This window comes from Psilocybe cubensis, chromosome 6 (assembly GCF_017499595.1).
Source record: "Psilocybe cubensis strain MGC-MH-2018 chromosome 6, whole genome shotgun sequence".
Lineage (NCBI taxonomy): Eukaryota > Fungi > Basidiomycota > Agaricomycetes > Agaricales > Agrocybaceae > Psilocybe > Psilocybe cubensis.
Genome location: NC_063004.1, coordinates 2,579,016 through 2,599,932, shown reverse-complemented (window position 1 = coordinate 2,599,932; position 20,917 = coordinate 2,579,016). Strand labels below are relative to the sequence as shown.

The 20,917-nt window shown below is 48.5% G+C and overlaps 5 protein-coding genes across 5 annotated transcripts; 2 read left to right on the top strand and 3 right to left on the bottom strand.

Annotated features, from left to right (window-relative positions):
- Positions 1-106: 106 nt before the first annotated feature.
- Positions 107-3,337, top strand: JR316_0007323 (putative alpha-galactosidase D; the record flags this gene model as incomplete). Its single annotated transcript, XM_047893066.1, has 16 exons — positions 107-233; positions 307-504; positions 607-703; positions 759-848; positions 908-1,045; positions 1,100-1,211; positions 1,303-1,350; positions 1,645-1,697; positions 1,756-1,767; positions 1,825-1,922; positions 1,981-2,062; positions 2,131-2,218; positions 2,285-2,381; positions 2,466-2,586; positions 2,667-3,027; positions 3,209-3,337. 16 exons carry the CDS (start codon positions 107-109, stop codon positions 3,335-3,337), a joined length of 1,851 nt encoding a protein of 616 aa, XP_047748348.1.
- A 4,146-nt stretch (positions 3,338-7,483) lies between these two features.
- JR316_0007322 (uncharacterized protein) lies at positions 7,484-9,649 on the bottom strand (the record flags this gene model as incomplete). Its single annotated transcript, XM_047893065.1, has 2 exons — positions 7,484-7,919; positions 8,343-9,649. 2 exons carry the CDS (start codon positions 9,647-9,649, stop codon positions 7,484-7,486), a joined length of 1,743 nt encoding a protein of 580 aa, XP_047748347.1.
- Positions 9,650-10,143: 494 nt separating this feature from the next.
- JR316_0007321 (uncharacterized protein) lies at positions 10,144-10,867 on the bottom strand (the record flags this gene model as incomplete). Its single annotated transcript, XM_047893064.1, has 6 exons — positions 10,144-10,200; positions 10,362-10,452; positions 10,510-10,594; positions 10,649-10,691; positions 10,752-10,777; positions 10,840-10,867. 6 exons carry the CDS (start codon positions 10,865-10,867, stop codon positions 10,144-10,146), a joined length of 330 nt encoding a protein of 109 aa, XP_047748346.1.
- A 258-nt stretch (positions 10,868-11,125) lies between these two features.
- Positions 11,126-14,375, top strand: JR316_0007320 (tRNA (adenine(58)-N(1))-methyltransferase catalytic subunit TRM61; the record flags this gene model as incomplete). The annotated part of the gene is made up of 6 exons (XM_047893063.1): positions 11,126-11,516; positions 11,574-11,676; positions 11,734-11,831; positions 11,950-12,008; positions 12,270-12,360; positions 13,315-14,375. 6 exons carry the CDS (start codon positions 11,126-11,128, stop codon positions 14,373-14,375), a joined length of 1,803 nt encoding a protein of 600 aa, XP_047748345.1.
- Positions 14,376-16,309: 1,934 nt separating this feature from the next.
- On the bottom strand, positions 16,310-20,478 carry JR316_0007319 (DNA repair protein rhp42; the record flags this gene model as incomplete). The annotated part of the gene is made up of 11 exons (XM_047893062.1): positions 16,310-17,548; positions 17,678-17,908; positions 17,964-18,050; positions 18,109-18,164; positions 18,244-18,325; positions 18,399-18,753; positions 18,804-18,895; positions 18,943-19,319; positions 19,376-20,078; positions 20,135-20,255; positions 20,318-20,478. The coding sequence occupies 11 exons, from the start codon at positions 20,476-20,478 to the stop codon at positions 16,310-16,312; spliced, it is 3,504 nt and encodes a 1,167-aa protein (XP_047748344.1).
- Between the last annotated feature and the right edge of the window lie 439 nt (positions 20,479-20,917).

The following is a 20,917-nucleotide window of genomic DNA, read 5'->3' as shown; positions in this document are numbered from 1 at the left end:
CTCCATCATCCTAACCTCGAACATTTCAATGAATCATGGAAGCTTTTTGAGAGGGCGTAGTATTACAGGAGCCATATCACCCTTGGTTGGGAGTGTCTTATTTTACATGTGTTTTTCTAGGCAATCACAATATCCAGGACGAAAAATCCTGCTGGCGAGTGGCTTTGCCACCTTCTCGTTCATTGCCAACGCATACAATGACTCGACCCTCGCAGCTTCGTCATATGTCAATTGTACGCAATTGTACGATAGTGTAACGGGTGCACATCTTCTTGAAGAACACCGGATACCACCTCACATCTTAAGTTCTTGCAAATGTCAAGTCTGCGAATCTTGAGAACTTCAAGTCAACATTCGGAAAGCGCGACATGTTCGCACCACAGGACCCGCATTCTTCTATGACACATGACGGGGACCATTCGCTCATTCGTCGCGTCTCGTGGCTTGCGCTCCAGAGTCCTGCTTCATTCGAATCCTATGGAAGTCACGTAGACTTCGCTGGCGGTCCGCAGCGTTGTGTTCTGTATATCAAATACGCGAAGATTGATTCCTGGAGCCGTCATCTCATTCTGACACCCCAAAACTCAATGATATCGAATTTTTCAGTATACGTTGGCCTTTGGCTATCATCGGCGGTATATGCTTTGAATAATGGAGTCGCTGTTACTCCACCGATGGGATGGAACCCCTACAATGCTTTCTTGTAAGCCAATACAGTCATTTTCAGTTGTCATTCCATTCAAACTATTAATCTTTAGCTGCACCACCACGGAAGCTCAATACAAAAGTGCGGCGCAAAGCTTGATCAACTTGGGATTGAGCACTTTGGGTTACAAATATGTCAATCTGTGTGTCAGAGAAGATTGACAGAGGCACATAAGGCAATGCTAACCAAAACCTTTGGTAGTGACTGTGGCTGGCAAGGCAAAACGCGGAATGCGACTGGTGGATTTACATGGGACACTACGCAAATCCCTGATGGGATACCTGCTTTGGCATCGTTTATACACAACCTTGGGCTCAAGTTTGGAGTCTATTCCGATGGGTATGTCATTGTCATGTTCATGGCGTATTTGAAATATGAATAACTTTGATTTAGAGGAGTCTTCGCTTGCGACGCTGTCGGGGGAACAGCCCACTACCTCGGTAGTCTGGGACATGAAACTTCAGATGCACTCACGTTTGCATCTTGGGGTGCAGATTATTTGAAGGTAAATGTTTTAGGCATGACAACATCTTTGTACTAACAGTTGACTGACTGTCGATCATGTATTGACTTCTAGTACGACAATTGTTTCGCAGGCAAGTAAAGCTTTCGGACATCTTACATCAACCGCCGCCATTGAACAAGTAATCATTCTCGCCACTAGTGAGCTCGACAGACTTTGTGGATGATAATCCCCCCATTTCGGTTCGTATGCTGTCATCTGCTTTATTGTCTTTCGACACTCATGAATAAAACCGCCAGATTGAGGTACCTACTATAATCATGTATCAAGTAGCTGCGAAACTCAGTTCAGCCCTAGGCCCATTATGTCACGATGCGCGACGCATTGGCGGCCACAAAGAGGCCAATCGTATTTTCAATTTGTGAATGGGGTGTACAAGGTAGGGCATCTATGTCTACGATGCGTATGTCGTTAGTTTAATGTCCGTGAAGACCCCGCGAGATGGCCTGCCAGTGACGTTGGCAATTCGTAAGTCAGAAAGTGTTGTCTGGTTATTGCAAAAAATGTTTACGACGCTTTCATTCAGTTGGAGAATCTCGTAAGTCGTTCAGCCACAGTCCATCAGTATTCTCATCAGCCTCAAATGCAAATTCAGGAATGATATTGGACCTCCCGCGTCATGGGATAACCTGTTTAGGATCATAAACCAACTGGTGCCTATCTCCCAATTTGCACGTCCAGGGGCGTGGAACGGTGGGTGTACCTAAAAATACACGTCGCCACTCTTTGGGCCTGATTCTCTGCACTTTAGATTTGGATATGCTCGAAGTAGGCAATTCTGGGCTCACGGCAGCCGAACAGCAGACACATTTTGCCTTCTGGGCAGCAGCAAAGTGCGTGTCTTAGCGTTCTTCCCCAGCCTCGATTAGTTTTAGTTTACAAACTTTTTGTGGATTGTTAGATCTCCCCTGATTATTTCGACGGATCTCACTAACCCCTCTTCGCAAACCCTTGGTATTCTGAAAAACACTAGGCTTATTGCGGTGAACGTACGTCTTACGATGCCCGGTCCCCATTATTAATTGAGTCTAATATTAAATTTCATTATCTCCCAGCAAGACCCACTTGGAGCGTCTATCAAATTCATGCGTCGCTATACGAACGACCATGACGTTTGGGCAGGTCCCCTAGCTGACGGATCAACTGTTGCCAGTGAGTCCTTCTCGCTAATAACAGTAGAAGGTCCATCGCATTGAACAAAATGACTCGATTGATAATATCGAAACAATAAAAAAGTCGTCATAAACTGGCAGAACGCTTCTAGGTCCCTTACTTTCAACCTTGCCGATGCTGGGTTCTCCTCGGCCAGTGCGACGGACCTTATCACCGGCGCAAGCCTCGGACAACTGACGGGATCGTGAGTGCATTTCCCTGCATAATAGGGTGGAGAAAGAGGAGAAGTGGGACTGAATGGCGGCACTCGTTTTCTCGATATAGGTTCACGGCGACCGTGGCAGCCCACGGGTCTATGGCGCTGAAACTGAGCAACGGGGTCCGCGCACCCGCTCCGCAATTCACATTCTACGCCGCGGCTGCGAGCACAAATACACTTGCTGGCGGTGCGTCGACGCGGGTGGTCAACGGTTCGACGACGGTGGTGGGCTTCGTAGGCGAGGGCGGCACACTCACATTCAACAACGTCGACGGGGGCGCGTCGGGCGGCACGAAGCTGCTCTCGTTCGATTATATCAATGGGGATGTGACGTTCAACAACAACGCGTGCTCGAATTGCCGTAATGCGTTTGTGAGCGTCAACGGAGGCACGCCTGTTCAGGCACAGATGCCCATCTCGGCACAGGTGCGTCAGATGTGTTTTATTTTGAATTTGATTGCTTGCGTTATCGAGTTGTGGATGATGGGATGGTTGGGATGTGCGCATCTCAACCCTTCGCTTTAGCTCATCCTCATCCTTTTTTCGTTCTGATTTTTTCGTGGATCTCTTCGGCTGCTGACTTTTCGGGGCGTATTTGGTACTACAGAGCTGGGACATCCTATTCCAAGGCTACTTGCTCTCAATGCCAGGTTTCAAGCCAGGTAAAGTGAACACGGTCCAGATTTCCAACCCATCGGCATTCGCACCCGATTTCTTCAGACTTGGTGTAGCGTGATCATAGTACCCTTGATAGTGAGTAACGTACTTACAATTTGTGATCCATGTCCATGGCATCGTGCGTGTGTGGGTTACATATATGGATTGTCGCGTGGTTTGTACAGTCTGTAATCGCGTTTTATGTTTCTTCTCTTGCTCCTCCACCTCATTCGATCCGATCACCTCGCCAGAGCCAGACTTTTCATCGACGCTTGGGTTTTTTTTCCTCAACTTTTCGGCTTAGCGTGGCGGACCAAATCGCAAGTTATTTATATTTCTGGCTGGGGGTGCTGACAATGACCATTGACCATGACAAATGCACTGTTCTAACTTTGCCATGGGAGATTAGATACTCCAATGTGTCATTGTACTTTCAGTGGATCTCGGGTCGGGTTATTTGTTGTTCTAAGAAAAAATAAGCTTTGGCGTTAGGCCATCAGACTCTGAATATTCTGAGATCGGTCGGAGGATTGGTAATGATATTGATAATGGTATTCAATTTGATCTTGATGCTGATAGTATAGTGGTTGTAGTGGTGTTTTGAATCGTGGATTATCAAGTTGTGGTATGCCTTGTTCTTCGTTTTGGAAATTTGGGGTCACACCACAAATCAGAAGGGGATGGAAGTGAACGAGAGAATATGTATTGCGATAGTTGTATGTATCACTTGCGCACAGAGTTGGCAAGCGATCCTCCGGTCTCTCAGGATAGACCCTGCAGGGAACAGGGAAAAAAAGGATGTTTTGAGGACCTGAAAGTCTGCCCTGCCTGATTAAGATCCCAGCTTCGTCTGCGTGTGCTTCCACTTCCTCTTCCACTTTTCCTCTTCCGCTTCCAATTCCAATTCCAATTCCACATCTGTTTTTCCGCATCTGCTTCTTTCCTTTCCCTATTTCTCGCTTTTCCTTCTCAGGAAAGGACCGACCGAGACGTGGGCGTGAGCGTGAGCGTGAGGCGTGGGGCGTAGGGGCGTGGTGTTGACACCTGCCATCTGGCACTCTCGCAATTGGCACTCTGGCGCCTGGCAGCCGGTGTACGTATCTCGATTCACGATTCACGATTCTTGATTCTTGATTCTTGATTCTCGGAGTCGGGAGCTCTTCCGGGATGGATTCGTTCGTTCGTCATTTGTAATTCTGCGGTGGTATGGATATGGATAAGACCATGCATATGCCGGTAGGAATCAGAAGCGATGGGAGATGGCGGAGGAGGAGGGAGGGAGGGAGGGATAGGGGTCTCGATCTCGACTTCGACTTCGAGCATGACCCGGATTCGGGCTCGGGCACTGAATCGCAGCAGCAGCAGTAGCAGCAGTAGTAGTTGTACCAGTTACACTGTTCAGAGTCAAACTCATCGTCAGACTCACGTCCACACACAACGCCAAATTGAAGTATCCTCCCCCTCCCCCCTCCCCCCAATTCATTCATCCATTGAAGGTTATGACAGTACTTTGGAATTACTGCTTACTCAGTCAGACGCAGCGGCTGCTTCTTTTCTTCGCTTCTTTTTTTCAACTTGACTTGGGACTTCTATTATCCATTCGTTCAGCTCCAGTTCCGTTTCTGGTAATAGTAATAGTAATACTGATACTAATAGTAATGGTATTCGTAATGGTGATAGTAATAGCGATAGTGATAGCAATAACACCTCCATCAAAGCCTCGCCTCCCTATTCCTCCTATACAACCATATCCATCGTATCCCCATGGACCCGATAACCAGACGTCAAACACTACCATTAGCACTACAACGAGCAGCCCTATCTCAATCGCATCGCGCAAAATACCGACCGACAGAAGCTACGGCCACTGCCACTGCCACTTCAAGTCCAGTATTCAAGCGAACCGTGACACCGAACCGTATCCGACGCCAATTTCAGCACAGCGCGATGCAATGCAAATGAAAAAGGAAGCGATGGCGATGTAATACGAAGCAACTTGAATACAAAGCGAGGCAGTTCATCTCCGCGGGATGGATGTGGATGTGCAAAGTGATGCGCTGGATGGCCTAGGAGTTTAGGAGGGAGTCACTACTCACTGACTAAGTGCTGATGCCATGCTATGGTCCGTGTCTGTAGCGCTGGCTGGTATGGTATAGCGCGGTATACCAGTCCCCGTTCCATCGCAAAGCAGATGTAAACGACAAAAACCGTGCGACTTACATGCACTCTGCGATTCCGGTCCATGCATGCACAAAAAAACGTGAAAAAAAGATGTGAAAAAAAGACCGCAAGAAAAGAAATAAAAAAAAACATAACCCCAAGTTAAATTGAAACGAGCCCCTGTATACGATGATGACGATAATGATGATGATGGTGATGGTGTGACTTTCACGCCGCGTACATTCAACGCGCATCAAATGTCAAATGGGGGTTCCCCTCACTCGGGTCGGTGGTTTTAGGACCCACATGCGCCTAGGCGCCCATGCGAGGCAACACGCAACTCGCATGACGAGATACACAATACCCCGAGTAAAAAAACAAACAAGCACAGTCATATCATATCCTCTCGAGCATCCACTCCAATCTGACACACAAGAAAAAGGCAGGCATGGCATACCGAACACTACTTGATATATACACAATCAGAATCGTAAGGCAGACGTACGTATATACAACTGTTACAACAACACGAACACGAACACGAAAACGAACAAGGAACAAGGGACAAGGAACAAGAAATAATCACAACTTTGTACATACATACACAAATTCGACTTGTATTTTTTAAAAAATGGGATTTAGAGTTTAAAGATTGAAAATTTAAAATGGAACAAACTGCGTATTTTCGAGCTCGAGCGCAGGTTGCATTGTATAATTGACGGAATGAGAATGAAGAATGAAGAGCGAAGAGCGAAACTTGAAAATAAGATAAAAGCACGGAACACGCGATTGAGTCGAGTTGGTATGAGCATGGAGATGAGCATGGAATAACAAAACAAAGCATGGGATGACAAGGCATGGAATGAAATGAAAATAAAAAAAAAAGAAAGAAAAACAGTACATAAATACCAAAAAAAAAGAAAACACATTCAATACAATACAATAACAGCGCTTCTGTTGGTGGTGGCGGTTCTGAACGCGGAAAACACGACGCACGACGCGCAACGCGGAAAGCACGACGCAGACCACGCGGTGCGGTGCGGATACATAGACGCTGTGGTGACGCGCTAGTACTAGTGCTACTGCTGGTTTTGGCGCTGGTTCTGGCGCACCCCACACCACGCAGCGCCGCGCAGCGCAGCGCAAAAAGGAATGTTCCAGCGAAGCACGGTCTCGACTCGACTCGACTCGACTCGGAACTTCAACTTTGATTTCAACTTTGATTTCAACTTCGACTTTGACTTAGAGGCGGGTATGTATCATGGATCACGTAGCAGCGGATATCAACATCGGTGTCGGCGTATCGAGTATCGGTGTCGTCGAGTATCGCGATCGTCGTTGTCGGTGTCGTTATCCTCGCGATCGTCGTTGTTGTTCTCGTTGTTGTCGTTGTCGGAAGAGGAAGAAGAAGAGGAAAACCGCGGGGCGGAGGGGTGGTCCAAGAAAATTCTAGAGGATTATCGGATATCGCATTAGCTGGCTGGCTGGCTAGCGGCGGAAGAGGAATGCGAAGAACGCGGAGAAGGAGAAGGAAAAAGTGGATGTGGATGTGGATGTGGATGATGGGGCCGGCGAGTAGGAATCAGAGAAGTGAAGAAAAGGAGGAGCAAGGATGCGGGATGTGGCTGGTGGGATGCGGGCGTGGTATAGGTATAGGTATAGGTATCTACATCAAAGTCGAAGGCGAAGTCGAAATGGAGGGTGAGGATGAGGATGGGATGTCATACAATATCACAAAAACAAAAACAAAAAAAAGGAACAAGGAACAAAGAAGGATAAAAAAAACGACAAAGAAAGGGATTGGTCAAAGAAGCTCGAAAGCTTGAATCGCCAACGCGAAGTGCAAGAGCGATACAGACATAACATAACATAACACGAAAACAAAATAGAACAAAAATAGAACAACATAGGACAACACGAAAACAACACAGCACAGCACGATACTCATAACAAACCAACAAACCAACACTCCAAAAAAAAAAAAGAAAAAAGAGAAAAAAGATCCCCACAAACCCCCAGACCAAAAACATCAAGATTTTCAAAAATTCCAAGCCTTTCAAAAACCTCAAGCCCGTCGCAAAATGACCATCAGCCCATCCGAATGCGCCGAAAATATAGCGTCCACTTTGAACGTCTCGCAGTCGTCTCCTTGTCCTTCCCCTGCTCCTCCTCCTACCCCACCACCCATGTGTCCACCTGCCCCCGCTCCGACGCCGACGCCGACGCCTGATCCCTGATTTAACCGCTGCCTCCTACTCCCACCGCCATTCGTATACCCACTCCCACTCCCACTCCCACTCCCATTCACAGTGCCGTTACCATTCGCGTTAGAAGCGTTACCGTTATTACCCCGCGAAGCCCTCGCACTCGCACTCAAAGGCGGATGCCGTCTACTCCCTTGTCCATACGGATGCGCCGATGCCGATGCCGAGTGTGAGTGCGAGGTGGAAGTGGAACCGCGTCGGGTGCGCGAAGGTGTAGGCGGTTCTGGTATTCGGTTTCTAGATAAGGAGGGAGGGCGTTAGTTAGTTAGTTAGTTAGTTAGTTAGGTAGTCTTTTAGGTTAACCAACAAAAACCAAACACCCCAAAAACCCCCAAGTCAAAAAAAAAAACAAACACTCACCCCCTCCTCAAAACCCTCAACCCAAACCTCCCAAACCCGAAACCCCCATCACTCGGCTCCCCCCTCTCATTCACTCCCCATCCTTTCACCAGATCGATCCAGCTCCGGACGACGGGGATGTCGCGGGATGAGACCCAGTCGTAGAATGATGAGCCGATTATTTGGGCGGAGGCTGAGGTGTTGAGTGTTTGTTGATTTTGATTTTGATTTTGATTTTGGTATTGAGTGGAGGAGAAAGAGGAGGAGGAGGGGAATAAGAGAGAATTGGAACAGTACATTATAGGCGAGTGCGATGAGAACCTGTCGAGGATTAGCGCGGTGCGCAGGGATTTGGTAGGGAGGGGCGGGAAGGTTATGAGGCCTTGTTGGGTAGGTGTGGGGGGTATTTGCGGCGGAGGGAGGTGTGGGGGTATTTGGGGCGCGGGCGCGGGTGTGGTGTGCGTGGGCGTGGGCGTGGGAGGTATTTGCGGCGCGGGTGTTGGTGTGGGTGTGGGTGTAGGCGTGGGCGTGAGAGCTGGAGTGAGCGTATGCGCGTCCTTGTGCGCGTTCGTGCGCCCATGTGAGGACGCGTGCGCATGCGCGCGCGCGCGCGTATGCGAGTGCCCGTGTGGAGGAGACGAAGGCGGCGAAGCCGACGACGACGGCGCAGGTACATACTCTCTTCCCCCACGCCCGTTCCCGTGCCCGCTATCGCTATCGCCCCGCGTATGCGTATGCGCGCGCCTCTGTGCCTCCTCGCGATCTCTTTCCCTCTCCTCGTCATCTGCATACCCGCGCGACCCGCGCGAACCTGAACCGCGCACATTGCTCGTGCGAATATACCCCCCCTCCCTCTCGCGCTCCGAAGAAAGTGAGAGGTCGCTTAGGCTGCTCCTGCTTGGACTTCTATCCCTGCTCCTGCTCCTATCCCTGCTTCCACTGCGACTTCCACTTCCACTTCCAAATCTACTCCTACTCCCGCTCCTGCTTCCACTACGACTCCCACTACGACTCCGACTCCTACTACGACTCGCACTCAGCCTCCCCCTCCCGCGCGCGCTCGCGTGATCACGATCACGATCACATCCACGCGCGCCCCTGTGATGCATAATCTCAGCGGAGGACGAGGCGGAGCCACCTGAATCCGAACGGTGTCTGCTATCGCTGCTGCTGTTTTTGTTATTGTTGTTGTAGTCGCGGTTTTTATTGATGTAGTCGTAGTCGTACTCGCCGCTGCGTTTCCGATAATGCGTGTTCCTCTCATCGCTGTACTCGCGGCTGTGTTTCCTATCGCTGTACGCGCGGGTATACTCGCGATCTCGCCCAACATCCTCCATATCAACGTCCATATCTATATCCATCCCATACCCATTTTTCCTTTCGCGCTCGCGTTCGCGCTCCCTCTCCCTTTCGCGCGGGCTACCACTGCCACCTTTACTCCTCCCCCACGACGACGACGTCGAGGTGGAGGTGGAGGGTGCGGGGGATGTAGGCGAGAGCGGGAACTGTCCTTGTGCCTGTCCTTGTCCCTGGCCCGCGGATCCCGAGGCGGAGGCGGAGGCGGAGGAATGGGATGTGAGGGACGAGAGAGAGGAAAGGGAGAGCGAGAGCGCAGCGGGGTCGGCCATGTTTGCTGGGATTGGGGAGGGGGGCATTGGGGAGGGGTCGTGCCATCTCTGTTGTGGGGACAATGGGGTGGGTTAGTGAGTGTTAAGGGGAAGTGTGAGGGGAAGGGGAGGAAAGGAAATTAGAAGAGATGGAAGGAAGGAAAGGAAGGAAATTAAAAGTGATATAAAAAGGAAATAAGAGATGGGGTGATTGAGAAAGAAGGATGTCGCGCTGGAATAACAATTCATTTTCTTCTTAATTAAAAGAAGAAAAGAAAAAAAATAAACGCCCCCCGAAAAATCCAAAGAATAAAAGAACCAAAGAACCAAACGCCCAAAAAAACCAAAAACCAAACATTCAAAAAACTAAAAAACCAAAAAACCAAACACCCAAAAAAACCCCAAACCAAAGCCAAAAAAACAAAAAAAAACACAAACGCACCCTAAACTCGAAATTCTCCGCAGCAGGACTAATAACAGTGATCTCCTGTGCAGTCGAGGCGTTATGGAGCGCTTTAGCGCCGGGGCTGGCGAATGACACGCTGCCGACGAGGACGTTGTGGACTACTGTTCTATTACGGCATGCGGTTGAGTTAGCCTGTGTGTGTCTTCTCTTGTTGAGATGTGAATTTTTTTTACCTTGACTGAGTGGATTGAGGGAGGGAGGGAGGGAGGAGAGGGGAGTAAGCCAAGAGCCAAGAAACGAAAAAGGAAAGAAAGAGAAGACACCCACAACGCCACAGAGGACGTAGCCTTTACATCTGTCCTTGTGTTTCATGCGGAGGTAGACGAGGACGGCTGCTTTGTCCTGCTGGATTGTATCGCTGTACCAAAATCATCAATGTCAGCGAAAGAATAAATATTGCAAGAGGGAGACAGACTAATGGAGCTGCCGGACGCGCGGGAACTCGTCGGGGTGCACGAGCTCGAGGGAGGGACGGCCGATGAGCTCGTGCGGTTCGTAGCCTGTGCGTTGCGTTTGAGGTTAGTGTTAGCGGGAGGAGGAGGGGGGGAGGGTACCGAGGAGCTCGGTGACTGATTCAGTCATAAACAGCCATTTCGCCTGCAGTTAAAGCATGAATATAATATAATATATTATATTATATTATTATAAAGAGCGTACTTCTTGGGAGAAATCGACGATGCCGACTGTAAGTCAATGAGTGAGCAGAAATAGAGAGAGGGGGAGGGAGACGGACTGAAAGAGAGACAGGGCGTAGTGTCTGGCTGGACGGGCATAGGTATGAGAGGGATGAGAGGGGGAGGGTGATGGCTAGGAGTAGCATAGTAGGAGCAACGGAGGCTTTATTTGAGGGGCGCCGAAAGAGGAAGCTCCAGATCCCGCGCGCAATCTAATCTTTCCTTCCTTCTTTCTTTTTTCGTCCAATCCAATCCTATCCCTGACCCAGCACTCCGGGTCTATTCACTCACATCACATCACACCAGATCAGATCTCACTAGTCACCTCTTTTTTTCCACTCTAACGAAAAAACTCTAATGTGGTCGTCTGCCCGTCATGTCGCTGCAGGCGACACCGTCATCGTCTGGCTCGTACGTCCCTCCCCTCCCTCCCTCCCCTCCCTCTCCCACCCATTAACCCTCCCCCTCCCCCCACAGACCCGCGACAACATCCAACCCCTCACCATAACCCCCGGCCGCGACTTCAACACCAAATTCGGCAACTTCAAACAAGACCACTTCATCGGCGTGCCCTACGGCTCGAAAGTCCCCTCGCGCTCCGGTCGCGGCTTCGTCCATATCCTACGCCCGACGCCCGAGTTGTGGACGGTTGCGCTCCCGCATAGGACGCAGATTTTGTATGTGGCGGATATTGCGTTTGTTACGGCGTATTTGGGGATTAGGCCGGGGAGTAGGGTTGTTGAGGCTGGTGGGTTTTTTTTTTCTTCGTTGTTTTTTTTTGGGGGGGGCTGATGAGTGGTTATAGGCACGGGCTCTGCGTCGTTCTCGCACTCTGTCGCACGCACGATTGGCGCAAAAGGACATTTGTACTCGTACGAGTTCCATGAAGCGCGGTATATCAAAGCAAAGTTCGTCTTTCTCTCTCTCTCTCTCTTATGCGTTCTGACCTCCCTCCCGACATACAGAGAAGAATTCGCCCGGCACGGTCTCGAAAGTACAATCACGCTCACGCATCGTAATGTGTGCAAGGACGGGTTCACGGTTGTGGATGCTGTGGATGCTGGTACGTCTTTCTTCCTTTTTTTTGTCATGGCGGTGCGCTGACGATTCTCTCTTTTCTTTTCCTTTCTTGTTTTTTTTTTTCTTCCCACTATCCACCATCCACTATCACCCGCCCCCAGTGTTCCTAGACCTACCCGCTCCATGGGACGCAGTTGAACATGCGAAGAAGGCGTTAAGGGTACGTCGTCCTCTCCCCATCTCCTTCTCCCCATCTCCTTCTCCCCTCCTCCCCCTCCTCCTTCCTCCTTCCCCATCCCCTCCCCTTTCCCTTTTGCCCTTCTACCTTCTACCTTCTACCTTCTTACACTCCCACATCCTACCCTCCACCCTCACCCTCACACTCTTACCCACACCCACACCCTCACATTCACATCTAACACCCATCTCTAATGCCCATCACTAACACCCATCTCTAACACCCATTTCCAACACACAACAGAAAGACACGCTAGCCCGCATATGCTGCTTCAGCCCGTGCATCGAACAGGTCCTGCGCACCGTGAGCGCGTTGAATGAGGCTGGGTTTACTGGTGAGTGCTGGGCTACTGAGCTGAGTTTGTCTTTGTTTTTGGGTTTGTGTTTGGGGTTTTTTCCCTGCTTTTCTGGTTTTTTGAGGTGTTTTTGTTATCTGTTACCTGGTTTTTTTTCTGTTACCTGTTTTTCTGTTCTGGTTTTTTCTTGCTGTTTTCTGGTTTTTCTGTTTTTCTGGTTTTTCGTGTTTTTCGTTTTTTTTTTTGTGCAGCTTTGAAGCCTTTTTTTTTCTTTTTTTTTTTTTTGCCTTTATGCTCTGTTCCGTTCCGGATCCAGAATTCTAATTCTGATTCTGATTCTGAATTCTGGTTTTGTATGGGTGCATATTTGCGCTACGCAGCGCATGTACACCTCTGGCTCTCTGACTCCCACTCTCTGACTCTTTTCTTCTTTTTTTTTTTGGGGGGGGGGGGGGGAGAGGAGGGGCGTTTTTTTTCCGCTTTGCTTTGCTCTGTACGGGATTCAGGATTTTTGGACCCTGGAACGTGCTTTCGGCTTTCTGTGTTCTGTTCTGTGTTCTGTGGGTGTATGTATGCGACACTTCCTCCTCCTCCTCTGCTTCTGGTTCTAATTTGACCAGTTCCAAATTTCAATTGTAATTCATATATCGCGAAACTTGTAGCGCATATATCCGAAAATTGCGATTCACAATTTTCTTCTTTTCTTTTTCTTTTTCTTTTTGTTTTTCTTTTTGTTTTTTGAGACCTCATCGCTACTTTTCTTTATTTCTTTCTTTCTTTTATCATATCACCTTCGCTCTTATATTTTTGATTCTCAAATTTTTTCAAATTTTCAATAACTTCTCTTCTTTTTGTTCCTTCTCTGATCGATCTTAACCTGACTAACGTTCTCTTTCTCTTTCTCCCTCCCCTCTCACACTCACACAAATCCACCCACAAAATCCACCCAACCACCCCAAAACTCAACACAAAAAACAAAAAAACAAAAAAAAGAAATAACAACCTACGAAACCCTCCTACGCCCACACGAAGTGTTCCAGCACGCACCACTGCAGTCTGTAGCGGCCGTATCGGAGAGGTTGAAGGCGAGCGAGGTGAGGAGGGAGGAGAAGAGGGTGAGGCAGGTTGAGGCGAATCGGGTGGCGAGGGGGGGTGGGGGTGGGAGGGGGGTGGGGGTGAAGAGAGAGAGGGAGGACGGGGAGGAGGAGGGTGTGAGTAAGAAGGTGAGGATTGAGGGTGCGGGTGGGGGTGGGAGCGGAGGTGAGGGTGGGGGTGAGGGTACTGGTGAGGGTACTGATGTGGGTGTAGAGGGCGATGAGGATGCGGATGCGGAGGGAGATGTGGATGAGGATGTGCGCGGAGATGAGGATGTGGAGATGTCCACGCCGATGTCTGTAACGCCTACACCTACGCCTGCGCCTATACCGATACCGACGACTGGTCTATCATCAAGTACAAGCGCGCCAACGGAAGCGGCAGCGTCATCAACGTCAATAGCAGTTGCATCTGTACCAACGTCATCTACGACGATATCCGGTTCTACAGTACAGACTCCAACACCAACATCAACACAGACGCAGACGCAGACACAAACGCCGACACAGACACCAGCACAAAAACAAATACCGACACCAACTCAAAGCCAAAGCCAAAGCCAAAGCCAAAACCAAATACAAAACAAAACCCAACCACAAAAACAAACCCAACCACCAACACAAAAACAAACACCAAGAAAAATAAACGTAGCAAAAGCATTACATGAGGTGCGAGGGCACACTTCGTATCTTACTTTTGCGTGTTTGGTGCCTTCTGTGTTTAATGTGGGTTCTTCTTCTTCTGGGTCTGGTTCTTCTTCTGGTGTGTTTGATTTGGGTTTGAAGGAGGAGGAGGGGGAGGGGGTGCGGGAGGGTGAGGGGGAGGGTGGAGAGGGGGAGGGGGAGGGAGAGGGGGTGAATGGAAGGCAAAGTGGAGATAAATCTGAAGTCGAAACAAGAGAAACTGAAGTCGAAGTCAAAACAAGGGAAAGCGAAGTCGAGACCGAAAACAGGAGTTGAAGTTGAAGTCAAAACCGAAACGGAAAACAGAAGTTGAAGTGAATGCGTGGGCGAAAACAGAAGTTGAAAGCAAAGTCAAAAAAAAAAAAACAAAAGGGTGACAGAGTCAAATGTGTAAAGTGGGTAAAGAGGATTTAGACGCCGTCACCCTCACCGTCACCGTCACCCTCACTCTTACTGTCATTGTCAATGTCACCAGTGCGGATGCGGATGCGTGCGGATCCTTGGTGTGAAACGATGCCTGATCTAGTTAGTATTATGAAGTTCAAGTTTTAGCTCGCAGTTCGAGGGTGGATGTATGTACGATTCAGATATGTCGAGTAACCCGAATAGAACTTTCATATGTAAATGACGGAGATTTGGATTGAATTTGGATTTGGATTTGAATGTGAATGTGAATGTGAAGGGTAAGATAAGACGATGTACGACTTTGGATACTTTGGATAAAAATGCGAACGCGAACGAGACCGAGAGATGATAAAATTTCCAGACAAGAAAAGGTTTGAAAATTTGAATTGAATGTGGTTTGGTGTTGGAGGTGTCGGATTTTTTACTTCGTTCTGTTTTTTTCTATGTCACGGTGTCTGTTTTTCTTTCTTTTTTTTTTTTTTTTGGTTTTTTCTGTTTCTGCTTTTGGTTCTTCGGTGTCATTATGGTTCATCTGTATTTTTATGGTTATTCTGTGTCGTTCTTCTATTTCTGTTTTTGGGTTCTTCTGTTTCTGCTTTTGGTTCTTCTGCTTCTGTTTTTGGGTTTTCTGTTTCTGTTTTTGGTTCTTACTGTTTCCGTTTTTGGTTTTTGGTTTACTGTTTCTGTTTGAGTGTTTTGAACTGTCGAAGTTTTCTCTACTATCTTCTATGTGCTTTCAGACTTTGGATTTTTGGATTTAAAATTTGGATTTTGGGGGCTTTCGGGTTGCAATTTGGACGTTGGACATTGGATATTGGAGGTTGATATCTGGACTTCTTGGATTTGAATTTGAATTGGGTTGGGTTATGTCGGTGTAGCCATAGGATGGTTCTGTGTGGGCATTGAGCGCTTGAACACTGAGCATCCATCGAATCTTGATACGAGCACTTTACATTCCTATTCAATATTCAATCCCCATTTTCATTCTCATTCTCATTGATTCGTTCGTTCTCATGCGTTCGTTCGTTTGTCTGTCCTTTCCATCCATCCATTCATCTCTATCCCACAAGTCAATTCGTCGAATGATAATCATTTCATTTCGTTCGTCAACGAAAAATTGAATTAATCCGAGTCATTTATCAATTAATCAACTTGAAGATTCAGAGGAGGACGATATAACTATGAGTATTGTATGTACGAGTATGAGTATGATATTCAAATCCAATAGAACAAAACCGAACACTAATTAAAATGTAACCAATGCCAAATGGCATATGGATACATTCGATATGTTACCTACAATACAACTATAACGATCACTATAATTTTAAAGAAGATCTGGGGACCATAATGATGGAAGATGGAAGAAGAGAACCGAGACATGACAATGAGAATACAGTACAATGTAACGGGATTTAAACCGGGAGTAAGTTGCAATTTGTATTCTGTATTGTACGGTATGTCACGGTGGACGATGGAATCTAATTCAAATTTGAGTAGCTTTCACGCGGAATGAAGTTCAGTGATCAATCTGCTTGGAGAAAGGGAGGTAATATCCATTCCCAACCAAGTATCCAAAAAAACACAAAACAGAAAATCGAGAATCGAAAATGGAACATCGAAAGTCGGAATTTCCAAAGCAAAAAAAATCAGTTTCCACCTCCAAAGAACAAAAACAAATAGATAAACGCCAGTGCTAAATTAAATAGTGACGGGATGCACCCAGCATCTTCATAGCCAAAAAGAAAAAAAGAAAAACAGAAAAAAGGAAAAAAGAGAAAAAACAATCACAACAACAGTAGGCATTATCCAGCCACAGCCCTGCGAAACGCCTCCTCGCGCCTCCTGTCCTCCGCAATTTGCGCAGGCGTCTTGGACGCGCGCGGGCGCAGCGTGCGCGTTGATTGTGGTGTCAAAGTTACAGATTGTGCAGATTGCGCAAGTGTGCGTGGAGGAGGTTTGATCTTTACGCTTACGCGCGCGCGCTTGCTAGGCGATGGACCGAAATCCTCTTCATCTTCCTCGTCATCGTCCTTATCGGACTCGTCAGTGTTATTGTCATCATCATCATCCAGCGGCACATCCTCATCCCCCTCCTCATCCTCATCCCCCTCCTCCGCCTCGTCGGACTCGGACTCGGATGCAGCAGTTCGCCGACCACGGCCACGCTTCCGCTTCGCCGAACTTCTAGCTCTAGGTTTCGCTCTCCCTTTCGCCGTTGCCTTTGCCTTTGCATTTACCTTCGCATTCCCATTCCCATTCGCATCCAGCTTCGGTTTCGGGGGCGGTTTCGCGCGTGACGCCGTCCCTGCCCCTGCCCTGGTGCCAGCATTTCTCGAACTCGAACCCAGACCCGCATTAGCCTGAGCCTGAGCCTGAGCCTCATCCTCAAGCGTCGACGTCGCGTCCTTACGCAATGAAAGGCTGTTGGGCGTCGCAGACGTAGACGTAGACGCAAACGTAGCAGCAGCAGACGAGGAAGAGACAGTGGCTCTGGCTCTGGCTCGCGTAGTTCTGCCAGGCAGCGTAGGAGTAGTAGTAACCTTATCCACGCCTGTACCTGCAGAAGCGCTAGCAGCAGCAGCTGCTGCTGCTGTGGGCGGCGGTGGCGGTGGCGGCGGGGGCTCCGTCGTGATAATCTCGCCCAGCACATCATCTCCGTCGCCCTGCAGCTTCTGCGCCGCTTCAGCTTCAGCAGCAGCATCCTCAGCCATTTGTTGCATCGTTTTCGGGACATACGCAGCATCAAACCCGTTGACGCCTGGGCCACCACTCTGCACACGCGTCCCGCCATTTACCGCGTAATCAATCTCCATTTTCTCCTCGTCGTCCTCGTCGAGATCGTACGTGACGAACGCCTCGCGGGGTACGTCCTCTTCCTCCTCTGCATCCCGCCGTGCGTCCGGCGCGCCGGCACCTTCCGCTACACCCCCAGGGGGAGGTGTAGAAGGTAACACGACGTGTGTGTTCTTGGGCAGATGGAAGGCGTATACCACTTTATCCGCGCCTGCTAGGAAGCCACCTGCCGTGTCCTGTGGATCATTCTACAAAGAGACAAAAAAACAAAAGGTTTAGATTTAGATTAACATAACGCCCTCCTCCCCTGGTATCCACGCCAAAGCAAAGAATAACAGGGGCGGAAGAGGAATGAAAGCAAATTGAATGGTACGAACATGAGGCGACCCTTCTCGCGATTTAACTTCGCTCTCAGTGGCTTCAACGTGGGAATGCGAATGCCCATGGTGGTGCTGGCTCTGCCCATGACCCGCCCTGGTGGCATATTGGTCCTGCAGTCGCTGCCGAATGCGCAGGCCGTGGATCAAGCGCTTCCAGTGCTTCAGTACACGTTCTTCCCGTTTGAGTCTGGCTTTCTCCTCTGCTTCCCGTTCAGCCTCCAAATACGCCTGCAGGACAAGTTGGGTTTAACGAATATATCGCAATACAAATGGTGATCATTACCTCTGTCAGAGCTTCTCCATTTTCAGCTGCGACAACCACTCCTTCCAGTATGGGAAACGCCCTGCGTTTCTTAAACTCAAAACCAGTCTGAATACGGAATACAAGTTAAAGATGGGGTCAGCAAATTGAAAAGAAAACTACGTACAACTGCTTCGGCATAGTCAAAGCCTAGTTTTCGAGCTATTTTGGCAACACCTTTGACTTATTGAACGACAACAAAAGATAAAAATGAATTGAGCCCCTCTACCAAGCCTACACGGTGCCCGAAAAAAAAACTTACAGGGTATATGCACTGCTCCTCTAGGGAGCATAGACGGTACGTACAGATCGATATTGCCAAAATTGTTTTTAGGGACTTTACCCTAAAAAATGTCTCGTAAATCACACCGCGACCGAAAGCAAGCGCAACACAATGTAGGTAAAAAAGTGACTCACATCGACCACAGGATCGGGGACGTAAGGCTCCGTCTGTGAAAATGCGTACAAGCCTTGCAGAACCTCTGGGCCCGAATTCGAAGTTCCTTCACCAGCCACGCTCAATTCATCTTTGAGGACCTCGAGTTCCCGCATGCGATTGACGGTCCCTGCGCGGATCTTTACCATCTTCATTGGCTGCTCGCCAGCTTTTACCATCCGCCCCGTGTTTCGCATCCAATTTTCCGCCGTCTTCAAAGAAACTACAGCCGATCGCGGGTAAACAGGCTCTCCTCTAAACTTTCCAAGCTCTGGTGTAACTGGTGGTGGAGGATGAATTGTCTCGGTTTGCTTCAGATGTCGCGTCAGAACATATCTGAATGAAATAGTGAGCAACATGAAAAGTAGTTGATGAGGCGGGCATACAGTGGATGGTCTTTGAACCCAGACATCGTGGTAGGCATGCCCTCCATCAGCTGAACTGCCTCCAGTTCTTGATCTTCCAAATCATCGCGGTTCTATTCATTCATCAACATTTCGTCTAGGATTAAGAAAGTCTGCTCACTAATCGAAACGGTCGCTCAATGGAGCTGACAACCTTATCCCACCACGCCTGGCGGCCTTTGCCCCCACCGCCAATATTGGGCGCGTTGCTTCCACCTTGAACTTTTGCCACCTTCGCGCTGTACTCTTTAGCATACCGCCGCGTCACATCTCGGGCATATCCATCCTCTTCAAATGCAACCACGTAGACCATCCGATTCTCGACTTTTGTGGGTATCCTGGCCTGTGCATTGACATTGCTGGTTGATGGAGTCGGATCGAACACCTTACGTTTATTGACGATCCCACGAATAGGATCAACTGGGAACCATCGGGAATCTGGCCTGGAGAACACTTCCGTCCAATATACTGGAGGCGTTGTTAGCGGATCCGGAGAGGCTGGTCATGAACAATGAGACAAATAGTACTGTGAAGCATGGCAAGGGCTGACATACCCAGTCTGGTTGGCCTCCCCAAGACCTTACCCTTGGTCTTCGTTTTCCGCAGCTTGATTATCGGTTTGGCCTTTTGCTTGCCTTTTGCCTTCTCGCTCATGGGCACGGAGCCGCCGTCAAGTCGATTTCCAGGCTCTTTCAGATGATCCCATTGACTCGAACTCGAGGCTTCGCCGGCTTCATTGTCCTGTACAACTTCTGTTTCTTTCCCCTTTCCCTTCGGCTTCTTCTCATACTTGGGCTTCGGTCTTCCGATGCTGGCTTGCCATGGGACGCTCTGCACGCTGACGATCAAACGAGCGGGGATGCCCAGACCTCTACACAAAGCTGTAAAAAGCTGCGCACTCGTATCCCTAGATCCGCTACGCATAAGCGCATGTTTCATAAGACTCTTTGAACTTCGAATCGTTTCTACTTCATCATCGACAATATCTTGGAGAGTCTCAACGTCGAGTAGCTCCTCGTCGGCAGTCTTGATATGCAGCCCTCGTATTTCGAGTTTCTGCTGTATTTCATCATACGTCCGGTTGCGTATGTGTCCGTCGGGTATCACTTCAAAGAATGTAGTAGCCCACCATGTAGTTAGATTCTCAACGGCTCTCTCAAACATGCGCCCACGCTGGTTCTGATCTGGCACGCGGGATTTATGAATAACTGAAAAAGCATTCTGGAGATGCAGCGGAGTGAGAGAGAGAAGTCTAGCCTGAACGCTCAACGTAAACACAACGTCCGCACAGCACATAATAAGCACAAACGCACATGTAATAAGGAATTGTTAATCCACAGGTTCCGCTGACGAGCACTAGCAATGAGAGCGACAGTGTGAATCTTATGACAATCAATCCGAACAAGCCGCTCTGCATGGTTTATTCCCTTCTTCCTAGCCAAAATGAGATCTAAAAACCACGTTCAATCTACTGAGAAGTGATGGAAGCGACCGACTTGTCCGCGTTTGCGCTGTTCTTGGACGCCTTGGGGCCCAGCTGCAGTGTAATTTCAAGATGTGGAGCTTGATGTTCGGGCACTTCGACTTCTTCCCAATCGAATTCATCTTCACTTTCTTCTTCTTGAAGCAAGGTTTCATCTTCTAATTCTGAGGACATTTGGGTTTATGTGTTTGAATAAATTAGTAGTTGATTTTTTTGTGATGGAGGTTCAAGTTCAAGGTACTTTGGATGAGTCACTCCACATTTCGGCGCGAAAATGACGCGAGGTCATATCATGTGATGTGACATATTGCGCTTAGCACCATGTGTGACACGACCGAGAATCGTTTCGTTTCGCAAACACTTCGATTGTGTGTGTAACGTTTTACATCCACCTAAAATACAATTACTATCTGATATGAGAAGATTCGAACCAAGCACAATGTAGAAGAGAATAACAACGACAACGCAAAGCCATAGAAATGAAGGTATGGTGAGAGAGCGATGATAGTGGGTTAAATAAGAAGAAAAATGTGGTATCTCTTTGGAACATAGAAAAAAAAGGCGAAAGATGGACGACAAAAATATTCTGCTGTCTGTAAATATTCCTGGGTCT